General features: G+C 40.1%; 3 protein-coding genes across 3 annotated transcripts; 1 reads left to right on the top strand and 2 right to left on the bottom strand.

Moving 5' to 3' along the window:
- Window positions 1-431: 431 nt before the first annotated feature.
- nvl (nuclear VCP like) lies at window positions 432-13,915 on the top strand. Its single transcript, XM_033979871.2, has 24 exons — window positions 432-507; window positions 1,335-1,410; window positions 1,591-1,661; window positions 2,833-2,885; window positions 3,094-3,184; window positions 3,279-3,339; window positions 3,548-3,721; window positions 3,808-3,898; window positions 3,961-4,034; window positions 8,476-8,610; window positions 8,679-8,780; window positions 8,873-8,990; window positions 9,062-9,206; window positions 9,377-9,641; window positions 11,131-11,352; window positions 11,598-11,702; window positions 11,833-11,895; window positions 11,970-12,089; window positions 12,511-12,610; window positions 12,758-12,864; window positions 13,184-13,260; window positions 13,328-13,419; window positions 13,561-13,646; window positions 13,802-13,915. The coding sequence occupies exons 2-24, from the start codon at window positions 1,354-1,356 to the stop codon at window positions 13,844-13,846; spliced, it is 2,454 nt and encodes an 817-aa protein (XP_033835762.1). The 5' UTR covers window positions 432-507; window positions 1,335-1,353; the 3' UTR covers window positions 13,847-13,915.
- Window positions 13,916-13,962: 47 nt separating this feature from the next.
- On the bottom strand, window positions 13,963-18,767 carry degs1 (delta(4)-desaturase, sphingolipid 1). Its single transcript, XM_033979724.2, has 3 exons — window positions 18,543-18,767; window positions 16,287-17,029; window positions 13,963-16,117 (listed from the first exon to the last, which is right to left on the bottom strand). The coding sequence occupies exons 1-3, from the start codon at window positions 18,622-18,624 to the stop codon at window positions 15,971-15,973; spliced, it is 972 nt and encodes a 323-aa protein (XP_033835615.1). The 5' UTR covers window positions 18,625-18,767; the 3' UTR covers window positions 13,963-15,970.
- An 876-nt stretch (window positions 18,768-19,643) lies between these two features.
- On the bottom strand, window positions 19,644-23,537 carry fbxo28 (F-box protein 28). Its single transcript, XM_033979819.2, has 5 exons — window positions 23,044-23,537; window positions 22,452-22,561; window positions 21,788-21,926; window positions 21,380-21,575; window positions 19,644-21,217 (listed from the first exon to the last, which is right to left on the bottom strand). The coding sequence occupies exons 1-5, from the start codon at window positions 23,230-23,232 to the stop codon at window positions 20,736-20,738; spliced, it is 1,116 nt and encodes a 371-aa protein (XP_033835710.1). The 5' UTR covers window positions 23,233-23,537; the 3' UTR covers window positions 19,644-20,735.
- Window positions 23,538-24,067: the final 530 nt, after the last annotated feature.

Here is a 24,067-nt window from a genome sequence, read left to right on the forward strand (position 1 = left end):
AGAGAATGAGGTGAGGAAAGAAATGAGACGTGACCTATCTCTGCTTTAATAAGAAACTCAGAATATGTGAGATTAAGAGCATTTGCACAATGCTGTTAATATTAAACCTCCTGGTTTCTATTGTCACTATAAAACCTATGCAGACTATTGATTTTATGGCCAAAAACCAGATCAATGGATAGTGAACAAAGTCATTTACTTGTTTCTTTTAAATGGAAATTAAGTGACCAAGCCTTACCTACTCACAGTTGAGCTATCATCAGTGGCATACTCTGTATTTAACCAGGGGAGTAGACAGTGGACAGAAGCACATGATAATGTTTGCGAGTAGACAAAAGCTGTTGTGCACCCTCCCAACCGGCAAAGGCAGCACTGTGCCTCGAGACTGTGGGGAATCGCAAGAAGATGAGGACCTGGATGTAGTGGCTTTTGTTTCCGCAGTGCTGTAGTTTTCGCACTACGATAATCCCACACCAGGCTCGCCTCTAAAGTGTCTACAAACACCAGGTATGCATTTATACATCTGAAGCGCAGCAGCTTTTGCCACAGTTTTCGGCCCGGGCTCAGCCTGCAGCTCTGCGGGGTCACACTTTGTTGTTTAGTTGTTTTGTTTTGTTCATTGGCTCGTGTGTTTGCTCGTGTGTTTGCCCCTGGTTCACATGAGACTGTCTGAATGTTCCTGCTGCATCTGGACTCGTCGCTTTCCTTTTTCTAAGATCACTTGGTTCTCGGTCTAGATAAAGAGTAAAACTTCTGAAGAGTGCAGCGTGCATCCTCTCTTGCTCCTGCTGATTTCTTCTTTACTTTGCTTTTCAATCATTTTACCTCTTCCAGTACTGGGTAATCTGTCTAGTTATGATTTTATTTTATTTTTATTTTTTCCCGCCGTTCCGGATCAGAGTTTTTTAAAGAACTGAATCTTTTTCCTTCTAATTTGTATGTATTTTTTACTAATTAACCCTAAACCATCACAAGAATCACCACATGAGCCGAGGAAACACGAGTGAGAGCTGTATATGTGGCACCATAATATCAGTTAGATTTAAAAATTATTATTATTATTGTAGTGCAGCAATTTATTTAGATTATTCATAATTTCAAAGGGTAAACACTCTCCCACTCTCAGTTTGACCCATTTCAAACACATCTGAGCCTTGGTCGTGTATCTCAGTGATTATTTTGTAGTTAAAAAAGGAGTTCTCACTTTGGCTTCTGTCATATAAATACATTGTAGAAGTTTTTTGAACGGCTCTTTGAATGAATGGATCCAAAATATTTCAATTCCCTAAAAGATCCGAAAGTCCCATCACTAATTGAGATTTGGACATCTACAGGTGAAGAGAAGCACCTTTCATGAGGAACAGGAGCGGAGGAGGTGTGGACCCACGGCTCAGACACCGGCTGCAACAGGTACCATAGGCTGTCATGGGTGTTTAAAGCCTCACTAAATACAGAGCTGAAGTGCTTCATGTAAGAGCTAACACCAGGACGCAAGTAGTAGTACATAATTGGGAATTTAAAGTGTTCTTTTTAGTAATAATATATGATTCCATATATCAGCAGGTGTAATGCTATGCTCAACTCTTTCAGCACTTGGCATCAAGCAGCAGTCAGTATGTGGATCTGTCGCAAGTGGCTCAGGAGCTGCAGAAAGTATATGGGCAAGTGCAAGAGTCAAACCTTTTGTAAATTATCTTCAATTTGTGGGAAAACCGCTTTGTTCAGGAAGGCTAGTTTTTTCCCATCTAGAGATAAAGATCTAAATATGGTGTCCAAAATTAATAATAATAATGCCAATCTGCGCCATCGGCCCCTCCGACCACCACCTATCATTCACGCACACACCACTTTCATACTAGGCAATGTGGGTGAAGTGTCTTGCCTAAGGACACAACTTGGTCTGAGCGGGACTCGATCCTCCGACCTTCGGGTTGGGGGACCAACACTCTAACCACTGAGCCACTGTCGCCACTTACATTCAAAACTGAAAAGAAAATATAATGTAATTCTCTTTGAGAGCAGTATCCAAGGTTTAATATTTAATTACACCCACAATTCTTTTTTAGCATCTGAACAGTAATTGTCAGCTTCCTCACATTCCTCTCAGGGTATTGCAGTCCATTAGGGTTATTAATACTAGTTTTTGTTTGACGTACACCAGTAAGTCTCACTTTTCACACCAAGTACCCCTTCCTGACTTTCCAACAACGTCCACCAGGACAAGACCAAGACAACTTAAACACCCCATATTACGCTATTTTCTTTAAAAAAAAAAAAAGTTTCCTCATTATCGTACCTGAAGTTGTGTTTTGTTTCATTCACACATGTTTAACATACAAACCCTGCATTTAGAGTTCTTCTCTCAAACAGAAGACACTCTTCCACCTTCTAATGTCATGTGGTAATGTAGGAAGTGCTCCACCGTCCTGGAATTACCAATCTTGAGTGAACTAAATGTAAGCTACGTGATATCACGAAATGGAACAGAGAATTTTAAGCTTTGGAGTTGTAGACAGACTAATAATAAACAGTTACTCAAACATGTCTGAATGAAACTAAACAAAACTCCAGGTATGTTTTTGAGGAGCATTAGAACATGGGTTAAAGCTCACAAGAGTTAGTTTTGTGCAATACAGGACCCTTAAGCATGCATTAGAAATAGAATGTGTATCCAATAAAATATATCTGGACAAAACTTTTAAACCTGCACATACACAATAAGTGGTCCTATTCAACCACACCCTTTTGCTTGTGTAATATATTAATCCCATAGACCTAGATTTCACAGTTTTGAGTTTATTGTTTGTTGTTTTGTTTATTTTTTTTCCAAAGAATGGACTATGGCAGAAGAAATAAGACAGCCTTCAGGATACAGGTGGAAAAAGGTAATCATATGTTAATGGTATCTAATGGTAATGGTATTGGTCAGTTTGTTCTAATATTAGTCTGATTATTTTACTTAAAAACAGCCAAAGGCTTAGACCTGTAAGATATAACCTAAACCAATAAGAAAAGATGAGTTTGTCTGTGTAATTACACAAGATGATGTATGTTCAGTACAAATATAAAACCACTGTGCTCTGTATTTTGCAGTGTACCGGTCCATTACTCAGGATTCTGACCTCAATGAGCTGGAAAGCAAACACTTGGTTAAAAAAGCCAAGCACAGCCAGAGCAACATCGGGTAAAGCTGCTAGTGTACTCACAGTTCTAGTGCCAGTTACTGTGGTGTGTGTGTGGGTAACAACGTACTATACAAATAATCTTTGTGTCCACAGAGAGAGCTCCAACATGTTGTCTGACAGCGACGAGGAAGATGAGATTGTTCTGGGGAATATGGTAAGGAGTTATGGCTTATTGAAGGAAATAATGATACTGTGCCTTTAATGGAGTTAATAAAAATCAGTAACACTAAATCTTCTAAAAATATTTGCTGCTGAGAACACGCTGCAGTCTTAACAGAGCCTACAGTCTCTGATATTTATATATATATATATATTATATCAGTCAGAAACGCTAAGTCTGAGGGTTCTGTTTTGCCCCACAGCAAACCAACCATATAAACAGCTCTCTAACCAGCCTGTACAGAAAAGGTGCCGAGTCCACAGAAGGCACGAGTAGCAACCCAGCCCCACTGAGCACCAACCAGGGCTGGTTTATCGACAAAGACCCCAACAAAATCACATCTCTCATTGACCTGTGTGGCGAGGATACAGTTCAGGTAAGCAGCCAGAACTGTTATTACCCATGTATTTAAACTGACATAGAATTTTTGTTGTATGAGAAACCCTTGTAATTTGTGACTAGAAGAATGTTTCTGGAAAGTCTCAGAAGAAGTCCAGAAAGAGGACAAATGCAATTACTGAATCTGAAGACTCTCAACCTGTTAACAAAAAAGGTATTCTGCTCCTGTTTAATGATTTGTCAACTGGTGGTTTTCTTACCCCTGTTTCTGTTTAGCAAAAAAATCTATTGAACTGCAGTATCCTGCTCTGACATTTGAAGATGTTGGAGGAAATGAAGAAACATTAAAGGTGAATGCCTTAACACATTTTAAATGTAGAATTAGGATGTTATTTCTTCTCTTTGGGGCGTGACGGACACATGCATTAAACATGCGTAATTTCTGCCAAGCAGTAATTTCCATTTCATGTCCCCCATTAAGACGCATACCAGCACATAAGACGCTGTGTGATGGAACCACACTCCTTCAGATAGGAATGTCCTGTTCTCACACATAGATCCCAAAACAACCTTTTCACTCAAAAGTTCTCAGTTAACATTTGTTAAATTATGATTTAACTTGGCACTTGCAATAATAATTATTAATAACGAATGAGCTATTGAATAAAACAAGCTGTCAGTTACAATTACTCCTTTTTTTTTTTTTTTTTCAGAACATACATTTTCTGAACTTGGGAGCTATCTAAATAAGTCATATTTTCTCTCAATAATTACATTTGAACAAGGGAAACTGGGAATATACAGTTTAATTTGTTTCATTTGACATTTTTAAACAAAACCTGTAATTCAATTACCATACATCAGTACAGACCTATGGAAAACCTGAGATACTCTGGTGTGAGCAGAGCCCTGGTTCTGTTGAATGAATGAATGAATATTGTTTATTTGAGCAGACATAATAAAAACAAACAAAAACAAAACAGTGTACACCCAAATCCCAAGTTTTGTACAATGCTCAAAAGGAGTAAGCAGAAGTAAAATACTTGTGAGCGCTTACCCCCCATATTTAACTAAGTCACACCATTGAGATTTCATTGCAGTAGCAAACATAGATACATTCCTTCACCATCTGTGCGTGCGTATGTGTGTGTGTATGTATGTAGTGTGTATGTGTATAACATCCATACACATGCCCACACACACCGGGTGTGCATGTGCATGTGTATGCAAGTAAAGTGTATGTGTGTATCATTCAAACACATGCACACCGGGTGTGCATGTGCATGCATGTAATGTGTGCGCATAATGTGTACGTAGATTAAAGACTCGCTAAATTGCAGTTCATACAAAGTACATTGCGGCAGTAGATAATGAATGACAGAGAATTGTTAACAACCAACAAATTGATGAGTATTCATAGTTTTACTATGATCCTTCTTTAGTAGCATAGTTTTTGAATATGTTTAATCTGTACAGTCGTTTGAAGTTTACTAGAGAGTTACTACATTTTAAATTTTCTTCCAATTCATTCCAAAGATCAACTCCACGTCGGGTAATGAACATACTTTTTAGGGTAGTACGAACACACTGTTTCTTAAAATTCATTTGTCCCCTCAGATTGTATTTATTATCTCTAATTTGAAACATGCCTTGGATATTATTTGGGAGCAGATTGTATCGTGCTTTATATACAATTTGTAGAGTTTTGAATTTGATTAGATCTTCAAATTTAATTATTTTTGACTTAAGAAACAGAGGGTTTGTATGTTCCCTGTACCCAGCATTATGAGTTATCCGTATTGCCTTTTTTTGAAGAATGGATATAATATTAATATTTGTTTTATAAGTATTTCCCCACACCTCTATACAGTAGTTAAGATAAGGCAATATTAATGTACAATATACAGTATAAAATGCTCTTTCATCCAGCAAACATTTAGATTTCCTCATAATTGCGATGGATTTGGCTATCTTGTTTTTTACTGCAGTTAATTGAGGCTTCCAGCAAAGTTTATGGTCAAGAATAACTCCAAGGAAATTATGTTCACTCACACATTCAATGATTTCATTATTTATAGTCATCTTGAGTTCAGTGTCAATTTTATTGTTACCTAGTACCATGAATTTAGTTTTTTCAAATTTAGCGACAATTTATTACAGTCAAACCATTCTTTTAGTTTATTCATTTCCCTGGAGACCTCTTCCATCAACTGTTGCAGGTTTTTCCCAGAGCACAGAATTGTAGTGTCATCGGCAAAGAGCACCAATTTAAGCTTTTTGGAGATCGAACACAGGTCATTGATATATAGTAGGAAGAGAATTGGGCCAAGTATAGAACCCTGAGGCACACCGCAAGTGATGTGCCTCAGAGTGGAAGAATACTTGCCCATCTGGACAAATTGCATTCTGTTTGATAGATAAGATATGAGCCAATGCAGTGGGTAGCCACGTATTCAATTTTTTTTCTAATTTATGGATTAAGATCGAGTGATCAATCGTATCAAATGCCTTTTTTAGGTCAATAAAAATTGCAAGAGCATATTTATTTTTTTCTATACAATTGCTCACCTCCTCAACCAAGTCGATCATTGCAAGAGAAGTGGAACGGTTTTCTCTAAAGCCGTATTGGCTTTCGTGTAGAAGATTGTTTTTATTGATATAGTTGTTGAGTCTATCACTGAAAAGTTTTTCAAGAATTTTTGATAGCTGAGGTAGCAGAGAGATAGGTCTGTAATTAACAAAATAATGTTTGTCACCATTTTTAAATATTGGCAGTACTTTTGCAATTTTCATTTTTGATGGGAATCTAGCGGTTACAAAAGACAAGTTACAAATGTGTTTTTAAATGGTTTAACAATTTCATGTATGACGTGTTTAATTAAGCTCATATCCAAGCCATCACAATCCTGTGATTTTTTGCCCTTGAACTGACCCACAACCTGCAGGATCTCCAGCTCATCGACAGGGCTGAGGAAAAAGGAACTCGAGTTTAGATTTCTGCAGAAAGCAGCTTGTCCACCCTGGGTATTGCTAGGCGGTTGAATTGATTTGGCAAGTTCTGGCCCAATCTCGACAAAGTACTTATTGAATCCTTCAGCCACTTCTTGCATGTTTACGATTGTCTTATCATTGTGTTTATAATATTCAGCAATGCAATTGTTTTTTGGCCTTGCACCAATGATCTCATTTAATACTTTCCAGAAACCTTTAATATTGTTTTTGTTGCTGTCAAGCAAAGTCCTATAGTAGTTTTTCTTACATTTCCTCATTATATCTGTTCATTTATTTTTATACTTTTTGTATCTATTTTCAGATTCCTTGGTTTTAGTCTTAATGAATTTTTTATATAGCATATTTTTCTTTTTACAGGCGTTAACCAGGCCACTCGTCATCCATGGGTTACATTGTTTTTGTTTGATATGCTTTGTTTTTAACATAGGACAATGGAGGTCAAGACATGATTTAAAATCGATTATAAAATTATTATATGCAGTGTCTACGTCACTTGCGTTTAGAGTTTTTCCCCATTTTTGAGACTTAAGACTTTGCTTGAGAGCATTTATGGATTCACTTGACACTTTCCTTCTATAATTACCTGTGTTTGTATCATACTGGAATGTTTTTTTGATGTTAACCTCAAAAAGCATAAAAATCGGTAGGTGGTCAGTAATATCATTGATTAATATTCCACTAGTCATTTTCATTGATGATATTTGTGAAAAAATTATCAATTAATGTAGCACTGTGTACAGTCACTCTCGTTGGTCTGGTTATTTTCGGGTGCAGCATCATACTATACATTGTATTAACAAAATGTTCAATTAGGCTCTGAGAGTTCGCTTTCAACACATCAATGTTGAAGTCCCCACAGAGAATTAGATCTTTCTCATAAGGATTTGAAAATAACTTTTCAACTGTTTCAGTAAAAAGGTCTATATTTGAATCAGGAGCCCTATAAATGCAACTCACCCGTAAATTCTTAGTTTTGCACATTTCAATTTCAACAGTGATACATTCGAAAAGGTTGTCAATTGCTACTGACATGTTGTCAATCTGTTTGCTTTTAAGACTTTGATGGACATAAATGGCCACACCCCCACCACTTTTATGTTTCCTTTTAGTGTTATATATTATGTAATTGTCCAAAATAAATTCATTATTTGATTAATCTCGCAGCCATGTTTCAGAAATAGCAATAATGTCAAATGATACATTTAGTTGCTGGAGATAATTTTGTATTTCAAGGAAATGTGCGTTTAAACTCCGACTATTAAAATGTATTATAGATTATCTTTATAAGGCAGGATACTTTCTTTCAAGTCATGATATTTACAGTTTCCTGTCAGTGCACTGAAGAGGTTATTGTCAGGGTCAGTCTCATTCAGTATATTATGGGTACAGTCATTGTCATTTTGTTCCCAAATCCCATCCTCCGTGTCAAAGAATGAGTTATTATTTGACCCAGTCATGTAGTATATTAATTGTTGAAGATTTCACATTCATTTTAATTTATCCAAGTCACTATCCAAGTCACTAATTGTTGTGTCTATATCCACTGCACAAACATAATTCTGCTCTGTTTCCTGAACTTGTCTCCTCTGTTCATGCAATGTGTGCATCATTTTGTCATACGCATTTTTATTAGGTCTCACGACTTAAATTTCGTCTTTTTGGAGGGGTTCAGTGATTTTTCCACAGCCATGACATGATACTAAAACACTGATGTGTATTTTTACACTGTATTCTAATCTTTTGCATACTACCTGCTTTTGAATGTTTTCCACGTTACAGGATGTGTGTAAGCTGCTCCTTCACATGCGACACCCAGAGCTGTACCAGCAGCTGGGAATGGTTCCTCCCAGGGGCTTCCTGCTCCATGGGCCCCCAGGCTGTGGAAAGACTCTGCTGGCTCAGGCTGTTGCAGGCGTGAGTAAACTGCAACTACTTACTTATTGAGATATGGGATAAAAGTAATATCTGTCTACTACCATTAGGAGCTTGGGCTGCCCCTGCTAAAAGTGTCTGCTCCAGAGCTGGTGTCAGGAGTGTCAGGAGAGTCAGAACAGAAGATGAGGGAGCTCTTTGACAATGCAGTGGTCAGTCTGTCTTCCGTAATAGTTTTTTAAGTATTATTTTTAATAGTATTGTTGGGTTTTCTTTCAACTGCAGCTTGTTTGGTTTCACACAGAGTGCCTCTCCGTGCATCCTCTTCATTGACGAGATTGATGCCATCACTCCCAAAAGGGAGGTGGCCTCCAAAGACATGGAGAGGAGAATTGTGGCTCAGCTCCTCACCTGCATGGATGGTATGCTGATTTTTATAGACATCATAATATTGAGATTGAGCTGTAACTAAGTTATTTGTTGTTATATCTAGACCTGAACAGTTTAACAGTAACAGCCCAGATACTGGTGATTGGAGCTACTAATCGTCCTGACTCTCTGGACCCTGCATTACGCAGAGCAGGGCGCTTCGACAGAGAGATCTGCCTCGGTATCCCGAACGAATCTGCACGCTTCAGGTTAGACACACTCTTAGGTGTAGGATAGACACAGAATTAAATGAGTTTACAACAGTGGGACAAGTAGCATATATAGTATAGTTTATGATACAAATATACTTAAAATGTCTAGCATACTACCCGCAGTATATGGATCTTTTGATCAGCATCTGTAACGTACTGTGCTTCAGAATTCTGAAGACATTGTGTCGAAAGTTGAGGCTGTCTGAGGATATTGATTATGGGCAGCTGGCGCGGCTCACTCCAGGGTATGTTGGGGCAGACCTGATGGCACTGTGTCGAGAAGCAGCCATGTGCGCTGTCAACAGAGCTTTCCTGGACACTCACTCAAGGGAAGCCCAGACTCAAGAGGAGTCGACAGACAACAGTCAGAAATCACGGGAGTGCCCCTCAGATTCCACTGTGTCGACTGATGTCAAGCCTACACCTGCACAGGTAGATTGCCAGCATTAGATTTATGGGACACTACATAACAAATTGAGAACTCAAAAGGCCACAGATCTTTAAAAATAATGTGGGTGTGTGTGTGTTTTGTCCATATACATGTGGACAAAATTATTGGCAACTGTCAGTTAATGAAAGACAAACTCACAGAAATAACTTGAATCTGGCTAAAGTAATAACAAATAAAATTTAACCAATGAAAGTCAGACATTGCTTTTCAACCATGCTTCAACAGAATAATTTAAAAAAATTAACTCAGGAAACAGGCCTGGACAAAAATTATGGTACCCTTAACTTTTCTTAACATTTCTCTCTAGAATCCCTTGATAGTTTTGAGATTTCATTGTACCCTGCACAGATTCAAGGCACACCCTGTATCAGATGCAGCAAAGCAGCCCCAGAACCATAACAGAGCCTCATCCATGTTTCACAGTAGGGACAGTGTTCTTTCTTGATATGCTTCATTTTTCCATCTGTGAACATAGAGCTGATGTGCCTTGGCAAAAAGTTCCATTTTTGTCTCATCTGTCCATAGGACATTCTCCCAGAAGCTTTGTGGCTTGTCAACATGTAGTTTGGCAAAATCCAATCTGTCTTTTTTTAATGACTTGTTTTCAACAATGGTGTCCTCCCTGGTCATCTCCCGTTAACTCCACTTTGGCTTAAACAATGATGGAGCAACCTGACACCGTTGTTCCTTGTACTTTAAAGTTCGCCTTTTATCTCTTTAGAGGTTTTTCCCGGCTCCTTTGTTACCATTCGTATCTTTGATTTGTCATAAATTTTCCTCCTGCAGCCATGTCCAGGGAGGTTGGCTACAGTCCCATGGATCTTAAATGTCTGAATAATATGTGAAACTGTAGTCACAGAAACATCAAGCTGCTTGGACAGGGTCTTATAGCCTTTACCTTTAACATGCTTGTCTATAATTTTCTTTCTGATCTCCTGAGACAACTCTTTCCTTTGGTCCATGATGAGTGTGGTACACGCCATGTCAGCAGAGGAAGCAAACAGCACAGTGACTTCATGTAGCCCTATTTATAGGCCCACTGACTGATTACAAGATTGTAGACACCTGTGATGCTAATTAGTGGACACATCTTGGATTAATATGTCCCTTTGGTCACATTATTTTCAGTCTTTTCTAGGGGTACCATCATTTTTGTTCAGGCCTGTTTCATGAGTTAATTTTCTGTTGAAGCATTGTTGAAAAGCAATGTCTTGAAAAGCAACTAGTTAAATTTCATAAAAATTTTAATCATTATTACTTTTGTCAGATTCAAGTTATTTCTGTGACCATTGTGAGTTTTTCTTCATTAACCAAAGGCTACTAATAATTTTTGTCCGTGTGTGTATATATGTGTGTGTGTATACATTTAACAAAGTAATGATCAGATAGTGATCATGCAGTGTGAACATCCACCCTGATGGGTGTAGCTGGGTGTTACAAGTCTAATGTCATAATAATCATTATTATTAGCAGGGGGAGCTCTGCCACTTGTTGCAGCTCCTGAAGAATTCAGAGCGGTTGTCAGAAGAGGAGCTATCTGGACTGTCCATCATCATGTCAGACTTTAAGTCTTCACTTCCCAGTGTCCAGCCCTCGGCCAAAAGGGAGGGCTTCGCCACTGTCCCCGATGTGACGTGGGATGACATTGGGGCATTAAGGGATGTCCGAGACGAACTCACCATGGCCATATTGGTGAGATGCAAAATTACACTTACAAGTTACATTGTAACAACTTTACAATGCACACCGCAAACAGAATATAGACAGATTATGTCAAATAATTTAAATATTAGTGTTTTGGGCTGCTTATTAGATGTTTCAACAAGCACCTCACTGGTTGGATTTGCCTCCTGCCCTCCTCCATAAATATTCAGTTACAATTAATAAAATTTTAATATATAAAACATGAACTCATTTTATATATGTGTACTTGACAGGCCCCTGTTCGCTCCCCAGAACAGTTCAAGGCCTTGGGGCTTAGTGCTCCTTCAGGAGTACTGCTGGCTGGACCACCAGGATGTGGCAAGACATTACTTGCTAAGGTGAAACCTATGCACACTGTAAAGTTTTAAACATGGTTACTCATAATTTATAGCAACTGTTTTTGGAGAAGTGGGATTATGTACAAGGCTGAAGCCAATAGTTTAATTGTGCTCTCCTGTCCTGAAACAGGCTCTGGCCAATGAGTCAGGCTTGAACTTCATTTCTGTCAAGGGCCCAGAGCTGCTGAACATGGTAAGTCACAGTGCTGTCTGACATCGGTGTGCCTGTGTGCTGTGACTCAGTGGGCTCTGTCTGTGTATATGCAGTATGTGGGAGAGAGCGAGCGCGCTGTCAGGCAGGTCTTTCAGAGGGGACGTAACTCCGCTCCATGTGTCATCTTCTTTGATGAGATTGATGCTTTATGCCCTCGACGATCCGGAAACGAGGTACACATCCATAACTGGATACATTTTGTGATATATATATATATACTGCATATGGGAAAATGGCAAGTGAGTTTTGTAGAATTTTGACACATAAAAGATACTATAAAACTATGTTTACAGTTCCCTAGCCTACAAACAAACTGTAACCTAGCCTACAAACAAACTGTAAACAATGGGTGTTTTCAGTTTCAATGTAGTTAGCGCCTCCATTTAGGTAATTATAAGGCCGTGTTCACCAGTAATCTGACCAGAACTGAAGAAGCGGCTTGGATGAGAAGCGAAACGTCTTCACTCCTACATTTTGTCCAGTTAACAGATTTTATATTTTTCATGATAATTGAGCGTCTTGTATAAATTCTGAACAGAATTACAAGGTAATGAATTCTGTTTTATGATTTAATTTTTTGTTCATATTTCTTAGTCCGGGGCAAGTGTGCGTGTGGTCAACCAGCTGCTGACTGAGATGGATGGTTTGGAAACACGGCGGCAAGTGTACATCATGGCTGCCACTAATAGACCAGGTGGGTTATGTGTTCTGGGCACATCTGTGTGGCTGCAGATCTACTTTAAATTAGGACTGTTTTTTGGGGTGGGTCATCCAAACATTTGGAATGTCTTTAATTTAATCCCTGTATAATAGGCCTGAAAAGACTGTTTTGTTTTTTAAGATATTATTGACCCAGCCATACTCAGACCTGGTCGTCTTGATAAAACTCTGTACGTGGGTCTGCCACCGGCAACTGATCGGCATGCCATTCTCCTTACTGTTACCAAGGTACATTAAATATGACACTCCCTTTTGAAAAAAAGATCATTTGATTAATCTTTCTGCCTGTGGGTCTGCCTCCCAACTGCTCCACATTCTGTGCTGCATTCAATCATAGTTGACTGTTTTCTCATAATCATCACTTTTCCATCTATTATGCTCTACACTCCTCTTTCCACTCATCTGCTGAACCAAAGCATATATATTTAAGAGGAATAATCACTACGCTAAAAAAAATCTGCTTCACGTGCAATTTTCTACATTTGATAAAAAACACCAAAAAATATAATTTATTGAAGACCTTCTTGTTGGTCTGCTGTGTTTTCAGGGGGGGACCCGGCCTGAGCTGGACCAAGACGTCAACTTGGAAGACATAGCATTTGACGAGCGCTGTGACTGCTTCACGTGAGTGTGCCCTAAGTGACCCATGATAGGTTTGATGAACATAAATAAGCGAGTATTTGTGTTCTAGTGGAGCCGACCTTACCGCTTTAGTGAGAGAGGCGTCTGTCAATGCTCTAAATACCTATCTCAAGGCCCACAATTCTTCATTGCTCACAGATGGTGAGTATGGGCTGGCTTTATTCTCAATCTAAGACTAAGTGGAAAATTGCACTTAGGTGCATGTAAATCTCAGAGGAACATTTGTGGTTAAGTAAAGGACTAATAAAATCAAGCATACTGATCAGTATCTCTTGTTCTCAGGTCAGAACCATGTAGTTAACATCAAAGTGAATAAGCAGAATTTTGAAAATGCGTTCAAGAAAGTTCGTCCCTCGGTGTCTAAAAAGGTAAGTTTTTCTATCTTTTTTTCTTGTGACCTTTGGCCTGACTTGTGCTTCTGATCATTTTATTTTTTTACTTCAGGGAGTAGTGGTGATGTGGTGGGTCGAGTCATCATTCGTCTGCATTTTCTAACCTAGATTTATAAATGTGCTGTGTGCAGGATCGTCAGATGTATGAGCGGCTCCAGGAGTCTCTCAGCACATAAGACCCAGATCTCCTACTCCACAAGGCAAACTTCAATATTTTTTTATTAAAATAAGCCATAACAAGTTTTGTTTGTACTTTTTATGTGTCTCAAGTCTGTTTAACAGAAACTAAAAACAGCCCAGACATGCACAATCCCTGAGTGTTTAACAGTGTTTAATTTGTAAGTCAGACGTTGCTGAAATAATAGGTGGGTTTGGGACAAAGTCACTTTGGCAGAACCCACATAATAGTTGCATACAAGCACTCAAATGCGAAAATACAATGTAGTTGACAAACTTGATCAATTCTAAACCATATAAAAGGTATTTTTGAGTGTGTGCTTATACATCGGAACGGGATGTTCATTCATTCTCATTCAAGTCACAACAGTACCTGCCACTGTTGCCACACAATCCGGATGCACTCCCAGGCTCTCGCGCACCCCTCCCCTTCAGCTCTGTCTGACTGCTACAGTTTGGAACAGATCAGGATTGGTGCAAAAGCTGCTCATTCACAAGGCTACAATGCTGGGTCTAACAGATGCCCATGCACTAGCACTGTATCAGAGTGCAGGCCTCTTCTCGTTCCTCCTAGTATCAGCTCAATCTGACTCTGATCTACAGTAATTTTAACAAAAGGTTGCATAAAAGGCAAAGCTCTCGATTTACCAGTCAATCTACATTCCTACCCTCACCTATGGTCATGAGCTCTGGGTAATGACCGAAAGGACACTACCCAGAGCTCCTCCGCAGAGTGGCTGGGTGCTTCCTTAGATATAGGTTGAGGAGCCTGGAGTAGAGACGCTGCTCCTACAAGTCGAGAGGAGCCAGCTGAGGTGGCTCGGGCATCTGCTCAGGATGCCTCCCTAGGAAGGTGTTCTGGGCATGTCCCACCAGGAGCAGGCCCCGGGGAACACCCAGGACACGCTGGAGGGACTGTCTCTCAGCTGGCCTGGAAACACCTTGGGGTCCTACCGGAAGAGCTGGAGGACATGTCTGGGGTGGAGGAAGTCTGGGAGTCCCTGCTTAGACTGCTACCCCTGTGACCCAGCACAGGATAAGCAGAAGAAGATTGATGGTTGCATAAAAGCTGCTCATTCACAAAGCTGTTCACAATACTACCCTAAAGCATCTAACGGTCCACTTGTTTATAATGCTGTCCCAGGATTATGCCTGCTCCACACTGGGCACAAAAGTTATTAGTGCAGAGGGCTCAAGATTCAAGTGGATGAGTTTGCGTGTCTTCTCACGATTGATTTAAGTTATGACTAGTCTTAAACATCAAGAGCAGTTTGCATCAGCTGGTCTTCACAACAAACAAGAGCATACACGAGGGAGAAAACATCCTTACAAGTGGAACAGGAGGCTTCTGAAGCTGTGAACATATTTTAGTTGAAAAGGGATTAGGCATATAAATTTTGTTTTGTACCTGGCATATTGACAAATGCATCTAAAGTAAAATAAATATAATTTTATTAGTTTACATAGAATAAAATTTTTACATCCAACTAAGTTGTTCAAGTGAGACTGAGAGACAAATTATTTAAAGATATAGATTTAAATTGCTGGGTATGTTTAAATTTAAACTAAATTAAAGTGGAACAAATGCTTCTGAACAACATAACTCGTACATGCGACTTTAAATCTTTTTAATACATACATCTGAGGAATGAACAGAAGGCACTTAATCAGTAACACCTGGACATGTGCATGGGGTCATCAAAACAGCTCAAACAATCAGCAAGAGTCCACTCAGTTTATCTTTCAAAACAGCTGTGGCAGCAATGGACACAAGTTCAAAGTTCAACAGGTGTTTGGGCTACTTAACTTTTTGCCTTTAAAACATTCTAATTAATCTTAATTTATCTAAATTTGTCAAAACATGTCGACAAATGGATGGCAGCAAACATGTTAAAGATTAAATGCTCTAGTTACATCATATATTTTAGTAAGTGTCAAAAAAAAAAAGTGAAAGCAATAAATTAGTCCCAGAATAGAATTGACTTTAGTCCTGCAATTGTGTCACTCAGGCTTGTACCCTAGATGTTGCACTCAGCCTGCTTTATACAGTTCAAGTCTGCCAGGTTCTGTGAGACTGTGGCAGAACAGAGCTGTAAGAGGAGGAGGGTTGGTATTTTTTCGGTTTACTCCTGTTTAACGTCTCCTTTGAGTTTTCTCTTGACGCGGGAGTATGGACTAAGTGTGTCATCCATGATAAAGTCGTACAGAACTCTGACCCACGACGTATACTGGGGCAGGCCTTCATAGTACTCTGCAGCAATCTTCTTTACCTGGGAACAAATGTAACAAACATGCAACACTGAGAGGCTAATACTGCTGTGTTGCACTAACTATTGGCCATAAAACCACTGCATTAGAGATAGTTTAATGGCATATGAAAAAGATTAAGAGGATGGGTTGGAAAGTGACTAGGGTCAGATACTCGCATCATGCACTTACCATGGGCAGCCTGCGTCCGGGGATGCTTGGGAAGTCGTGGTGCTCGTTATGGTAGCCCACATTGAACGTCAGCAGGTTGAGTGACCCATAATATGAGTAGGTCTCATGGCCTTTAAGGAACATGTAGTGCTCTGCAATGAAATGACCAGAGATGGGGTGCAGGCCCATCCCCAACAATGAGCCAGCAAGCATGTAGACCACAGGCTTAGCCCCCCACAGCCAGAACAGTAGAACATTGAAGCTGGTCTGGATGAGTAGGTTGGTAATCTCCAGTTGAGAGATGGGCTTGGGGTTGATGCACAGTGGCCGTACGGCATAGAAAAGTGGCTGCAGAATGATCCAGATGAACTTGCGAAAACGGGTGCAGAAGAACCAGCCTTCAAACTCTGTGGGGATGTCCACATCCACCCCATCTCCACCCAGGTAGCGATGATGGTCCAGGTGGTAGCGCTTGAAAGAGGCTGAATATGGCAGGCCAATAGGCAGGTTTGCAAACATAGCAAAGTAACGATTCCACATTGCCTTGTTGTTTCCAAAAGCTGTGTTATGAGAGATTTCATGAATAGCAAGTGTCATAGAGTGGTTGACACAGCTTCCAAATGTATAAGTCCAGAACAAGACCCACTTCCAGTCCAGGTCTTTGATCAGATAGAAGGCTAGAAACTGGATGGCAACCATCAAACACACAATCCATTTGAGCCTTGGGTCAGGGCCCATCAGTGACTTGATCTCTGGATATTTGGCTGTGAAAAAAAAAAAAGGTTAGTTTTCAGATATTTTCATTTTTTTTATAACAAATATAGCGTCATCATGAAGAAGAAATGGTTGGGAGGTACAAATCTCCAAAATCAAGTTCTTCATGTTGGAGACAGGTGTTCTAGAGGTCAGTGTGCATGAAAACACAGCTTTATCTACACTTTATTATTTGTTACAACAGGTTGACTGGTGGAAAGTCAACAGGTAGGCCATTCCAGATGACCTTGGTACAAGTCAACACAGCGCAGCAAGAACTGACTGATTACACACGTTAGCTGATAGTTTAGCAAAACAATGTAATTAAAAAATAATACGTTTAGAACAGGGGTCTCAAACTCAAATTATCTGGGGGCCGCAGGAGCCGGAGTTTGGGTGACGCTGGGCCACATCTGGTATTCCACAATAAAAATGTTAGTTAAAATCTTCTCAAACATCATCGCTGCTTTTAACATACATGAGGGAATATGCTAATTCTTGTGGATTTTATGGATATACATTGTTATTGAGTCTTTTGTGACGGGAGGACACAGTGCGAGTGATACGTGTGTTTGGAGTTTACTGATTTGATGGCACTTTCTACATGCAACATGGTAATGCTACACTAACATTAAACTAAATATTGTCCTGTGGGCCACAAAATATCGTCTCTCCGGCCGCGAGTTTGAGACTTCTGGTTTATAGAGAACTGCTGACTCCTTCTCACATAAACATAGTCCTGTGGCGGGGTAATCAGTGACATTTTGTTGTATTTACTCATGTTAAACAGGCAGTCACACAAGGCCCAGCAGGCCCTCAAAAGCAGAGTGCCATGTGACTACTGCTAAACACGCAAATACAGATATCAGGCCCCACTCAATCCACACACTGTTCCGCCAGTGTCACAGTCAATAATTTAACTCTAATGCTTGGTCCGCACTAAACCCTGTTTCGGTACAGTTGGGTTATTCAATCGTAGAGCAGAAAGGTCAGTTAATTTCTTACAATACATGGTGAGTTAGATATACAACAAAAATAACTAAAAACCACACATTTCTGCGTAAAAGTCTGCATGAAAGTCAGTGTAGTGTAAGTGGTTGAAGTCCGTTAAGTGCACGTGCAGTCACGTAACAGGGCGCTGCTTCAGGGAGTGGCAACTGCACGTCAAATCTTCAAACAACGCAGAAAATGTGCATTTTAATACTCAATATTAAAGGCCAGTGTAAATCTCTATGTGTGACATATACCCTAAACTAATCCAGTGCATAAAAGTTCTGTTTTACTGACCTCGTTGACATATTTATTTTCCTGTCTTGCTTAAAAAAACCGTTAGCTAGCACTAGTACTCCATAACTGCAGTCAATAATCAAACAAATTCACGCAACAATATATTTAGTTCCCAATGTTCTACCTAGTTACGCGTACAAAGTCAATTGTGCCGCTACTTCTGTATTAATATACATATTAATATTATATTTCCAGTTTATGTGAACCTTGCTAAAGGCGAAGCTAAAGTTAGCTTACCGAGGATCTGTTTCCTCCTGTCGGCGTGAGGCTGGTCTGTGTACACCCATTCGTAGTCCTCACGCGGAACACGGTTACCCATGGCGGTGTTCGGTTAAGTATTTTTCCAGGTAAATAGCTGTTGGCCGAGAATTTTAGGTGTTTGCGTGTCTTCTCACCATTGATTGTACCCTGAACACGTCTCCGTTCCCGTGTAATTCGTGTCGCTGCTGCTCGGAGCGGCGGCGCCTGGGACCGCCCCCGCCTGAAGAGGGCGAGGCCTCCCGCACTTCGCAGTACTGTAGTTATGAAAAGCATTCCATTTATTTAGAAATAAAGACCAAGAGGCTTCTTTATAGCATTTCTCTTTTAGATGTCATACGAGATAATGGGGAACAAAGTTTTCCTTTAATTATTATATTTCTACTTTCAAAGCAATATCCAAAAATATACATTAACATGTAGACTATTGTTAAACGTGGTTATCAAACCAAACTTTATTTATAAAGCGCTTTTCATACAAAAATGTAACAACGTGCTTTACAGTCATTAAACAGCCCCACCTGCCTTTCTACCCAACCACCCCAACCATACAACCTACACACAGACACATGCAGTCTCACTGTTTCACTCACATGTACACACACATGCAATGTGAGTAGACCCTACAACTCACTATATTTCAGCAAAAATCTGCATTTAACAATAATAATTTGGGCTGACCCCATCTGTTATTGGCTTATAGACTGCTCCAGTCCTAACCATTGGCAGTTCAGATGCCCTCTTGTGACATCTGTTTTTTTGTCTTCAGACACTTGGCTCTAACAAAAAAAAAAACAAAACACTTTTTTTAGGCCTATGTGTCCAAACCATCTAAATATGAAAATCTCCAAAAATGTTTAAAAAGGGCTCAACTGTATATTTCACAACCCTGTTCATGTTTTGATGTGTAAGTTTGTACTTTATATTGTATAGCACTTTGGGCAACCACTGCTGCCCAAAGTTCTATACTTTGGGTAGCAGTGATTGTTTTTAAATGTGCTTTATAAATACATTTGACTCGATTTGTTCATCAAAATAGGTCAAGGCTCTAAAAGCTTAACAAATATAGTAAATAGAGACTATCAATTGATGAGTTGTTTTATTTGTTTTTTCCCATTTGTACATTTTAACAATAGTGTGCAACAAAATCACAGTTGGCCACAAATAGGCAAACTTTGAAGATACTTCTTCTTGGTATACATAAATGAGATCATTCACAATCTACAGTTTTAAATTACAGAGATTACAGTACAGTTTTCTAAACTGAGACGCAGTCTCAAAATAAGACACTAGATTATATATATGACTGCATACTGTGTTTTCACACATTTATGTCAACTGCTTCTCAACCTTTTTCACAAAATGACCATGCCAGTAAAGCCTTCTAAATAAAAAAAAATAAAAAAATTAATTATTAGACTGAAGAGAAATTTGACCCTTCTAAAGTAATCCCACCGGCAACAAGTCTATGACATATGATATTCAGGTGATGTAGTGCTGCTGTACAGAGGGACCATATTTGAACTATAGGCAGTAACCTTTTTATTCAGTCAATTTTAGGTTTTAGGTACTGGACACAGACCATGCACAAAACGCTGGGTGACTCTTAGGGTAGTCCCACACATAGTTGGTGCGCTCCACAGAACATAGTAAAAGCCAAAGTTAATTCTGTCAACTGGACAAAATGTTGTATGAGTGAAACTCTAACTTTGGCTTTTACTATGGATCAGACCTTGACAACTGCTTGATTACACAGACATCTCCACAGAACAGCCTCAGTATGCCCAAAATTTAGTTGTATTTACTGAATTCTTGGTTCACTATTTTGAGACCAAGAGTGGCTGTATAGAGTATGCCGTCGTGTTCACGCGTGGCCCAAGCACACCACCGTGAAGGATAGTACTCTCAACAGTGCTGCAGTTGTTCTTTCAATATCATGAAAAGAGATTAGTTGTGCTTTTCTGCACATGGCAAAAGACAAGTTGCAAAATGCCAATCTATGACATTTCATCCAAATTATCAAAAAGAAAAAAAACACATACAAAAACGATAAGAAGTGGTCAGGAAAATATGACAGAACATTGACTTGGGAGGGGGGGACTTATGACTTCTGAGGGTGGGGGATGTGTCGAGTACACGAGTGATCAGTCCAACGGCTTTGTTTTTTTATTATTATTTTTTGTTGCGCAGGCGTTTCGAGTGCCGGGGCAGCTCTGAGCCTTTACGTGTGCGTTTGAGGGGTCTATCCTGGTCTGTGGCCACAGATGGACTGGCATTTCCTGCCAATATTACAGTGGCCACGTTACCTGCAGGGGAGGAGGTGGATGTGGAGGGGGCAGCAGAGGCAGGCTGAGACCCCCCCATTGCAGCTGCACTACTGTCCAGCAGCTCTCGGAGCTTGTGTTCCAGCTCTGCAAGCCGTGCATTCTGCTCTGCCATCACCTGACTCTGCTCCAGGAGTTTCTGCTCCTGGTCTTGCAGCTGTTTCTGTTGCTCCAGCTGTTTCACACGGATCTCTTGCATCTCTCTGCGCAGAGCGGTCATGGACGCACCATTCACTTTCACCTGTTGTTGCACTTTGGTCATCTCTGAGCGGGATGGCGTATTTTTGGCCAGAAGAGACATGGTAGTCAGGGAGGTGGAAGGACCAGCCACTGAAATGAACATTCGATTAGGATGAAATCAAACTTGGACAAACCTTATAGATACACGGAATGATACTAGGAATTGATTAAGTAAATAATACAATAGAAAAACACAAGCAATATTACAATAATGACAATTTTCAATAAAAAATATTGTAAGTCTTAGTTTACCTTGCACAGTGCCAATTATACGACCAGTGAGTTCAGCTCCTGGCAGCTTCTTCTTTAAGATGGGAACAATCTTCTCATCAAAGTACTCCATGGCCATGGAGGAGATGTCTCGCAGCTCTTGTAGCACCTCATGTGCCCGCTGAGGAGCACGAGTAGAGTTTACGTACCTCAGCACACGGTAAATCTCATCAATGACCTGTTGGTAAAGTGCAGAACAAAATGAACAGAAGTTTTGATTCCGACTATCCCGCTAAGCAGAGTGATATATAAAATTATTCTGAAAGCCATTCTTGGTTCTTTTTTTCTTGCAAGTCATTTATTTTATGAAAATAGTGAATGATATAATTTGTGATGTTGGACTTATTTTCAACAACTGTGCTGTAGGAATTTCACAAACAAGGAATTGACCTTTCCAGGTATGAAGCAGCACAAGTTGGAGTCAACATATTTCATGAAGGTCATGTTGAGAAGAGAGAGCCGAGTCTCCACTGCAGCCAGGATGTCTGCATGACGGGCCAAAGAATGGTTCCTCCTCTCTGACTCTCGTCTGCAAGAAATCAAAAAGCATTTCATCATTAAATTGCGTAAGCATGTAGATTATCTTTATTAAATGGGTTAAACATAAACATAAAGACCATTATAACCTTATCAATAACAGTTGCAAATTTCACATTTGAATTAATCAGTAGATAATTACATAGTAAAGGAGACATGTTTATATATAGTTTGAGTGTAACACTTATAACTTTATATCCAAAACATCTGAAAATTTCACTTTATCCACAAAAGTAGAGCAAAGACTTCATGATTTCATTCCTAATCCCAAGACAAGACATCAACATTCTGCATGTTCTGCTCTTATGGTCTTGTAGTCTGTTTAAGTTGAATACAGCTGACTATTTTTGCTCTCTTTTAGGTCTCAACTACCTTGGTTATTGACGCTAGCTATTCTAAAAAAAACCCAAAAACATAGAGATCCTTATACCATTGACCATGAACAAATAAACAAAAAAACTCAAAAAGTAATTTAATCATGCCCCCATACTGGTCAAATATAAGTGCAGTAACTGACCTGGGCAACTGGGCTTTGACCTGCCTTTGGCAGAGACTGTGGTACCTCTCCACCTTCAGGAAGCCCTGGTTCAGCAAACGCTGGCAGATCATGTCCAAGCGTTTACACACCTGGCGAAGGGGCAGACAAACACCAAAACATTCAACCAGAGCAGACGTACTGCATGTATACACGCCGTCTAAACTGAGGTGAGTTAAGAACCCCAAATAGCAATTATCATTCAGACGGAACCGACATAAGTGGGAATGTCGAGCAAGCAGATCAAATTTCCGAAACTTTTCGGGGAGAAAATGTGAAGCCGATTTCTCAGAGAACCAGTACAGTATCACCATGAGTTCTTGAATCCCAACAAGCGCTATTTTTCATCACGAGAACCCTGGAGTCAGGAGTCGTGAGCAGCATTGGGGAACTTTGGCACCACACTTATTTGCCATGACACAACGCTCACTGACGAGCACTCACACTAACACAGTGCGCTGCATACATTTTCATCTTATTTAGGGCTATGTCTATGGTGCGCAGTATAAAATACTAACATGCTTGTAATTAGCATTAACTTTGTTCCTGCATCTGGATTGTTTTTGTCACCTACCGAACGCAGAAGGCTGATTTCATCGTAAGAAAGAAAGTTGAGAATCGTCTCTATTGCCACAATAGGTAATCCCAACAGCGGGTTATTTTGGTGGGATGGGTCCGCGGGAGAACCCGACTGTCTGGGCGCAATCGTGTTCGAATCCAACGACCCAACACATCCATCAACTCTCTCCACCACAGCCGCCATCTTGGTTTGTTAAGGGGGTGGCGGAAGTGACGTTTAACTGGGGGGCCTGATCAATGGCCGTTTTTCAATTCCCATTATGCAGACACTGAACCATAGATCTGTACTCGTGTACTCCCAGGTACAGACCAGGCCCAAGGGCCTAAATATGGCTGCCCATTCAAGTCAAGGTGCCGAGCAGAACCATGGTCGAGCTCAATGGCGCATGTCTCTAGATTAGCCTTTAGCAGCTAGGTACGTCCTGTGGCTTTCCTACCCACCGACCAAGCGAACGCAGGCTAACGCACACAAGGACCACGGGTCCTCGCACCATGTGACAGCTGTGGCCAATCAGAGTGAGTGGCTAGAGCGGAGGAACGCGAGGCCGAAGCTCACGGTTAAAAAGCTGTTTTTAAGACACCTAAAGGATTTTGAGCTAAGTAAAATATTATGATCTGAAAAAAGGTCAAAATCGCCACAAAATTCGACCTTTTTGAAAGTCATAGGTGCCCTGTCAGCCGAACAGGAGCAGTGTGCGCTCTATGAGAAAAATCACTTCTGAGCAGGAAGTTTTTCGTTGTAGTACCAAAGAGTGGCCACTAGTCCAACTCGAGACAGTTCTAAGCAGTAGTACCTTGTCCAGATATCTGAATAGATCCATCGTACAAAGTTGTGGATGCAGATGTAGTTTAATTTGCATACCGCAGCTCACATTTAGTAGTAGCCCGGTGGTCCGGAGTGGGATATATTCAGGAAATGACCCAAAAGACAAGCTCTGATACTGTAATGCTATTTATTACAGAGTATATGCCAATTACAGACAGAGTGTGGGTATTCTCTGAGCCAATGTGAGAAAGAC

Source organism: Periophthalmus magnuspinnatus, chromosome 15, assembly GCF_009829125.3.
Source record: "Periophthalmus magnuspinnatus isolate fPerMag1 chromosome 15, fPerMag1.2.pri, whole genome shotgun sequence".
Taxonomy (NCBI): Eukaryota; Metazoa; Chordata; class Actinopteri; order Gobiiformes; family Gobiidae; genus Periophthalmus; species Periophthalmus magnuspinnatus.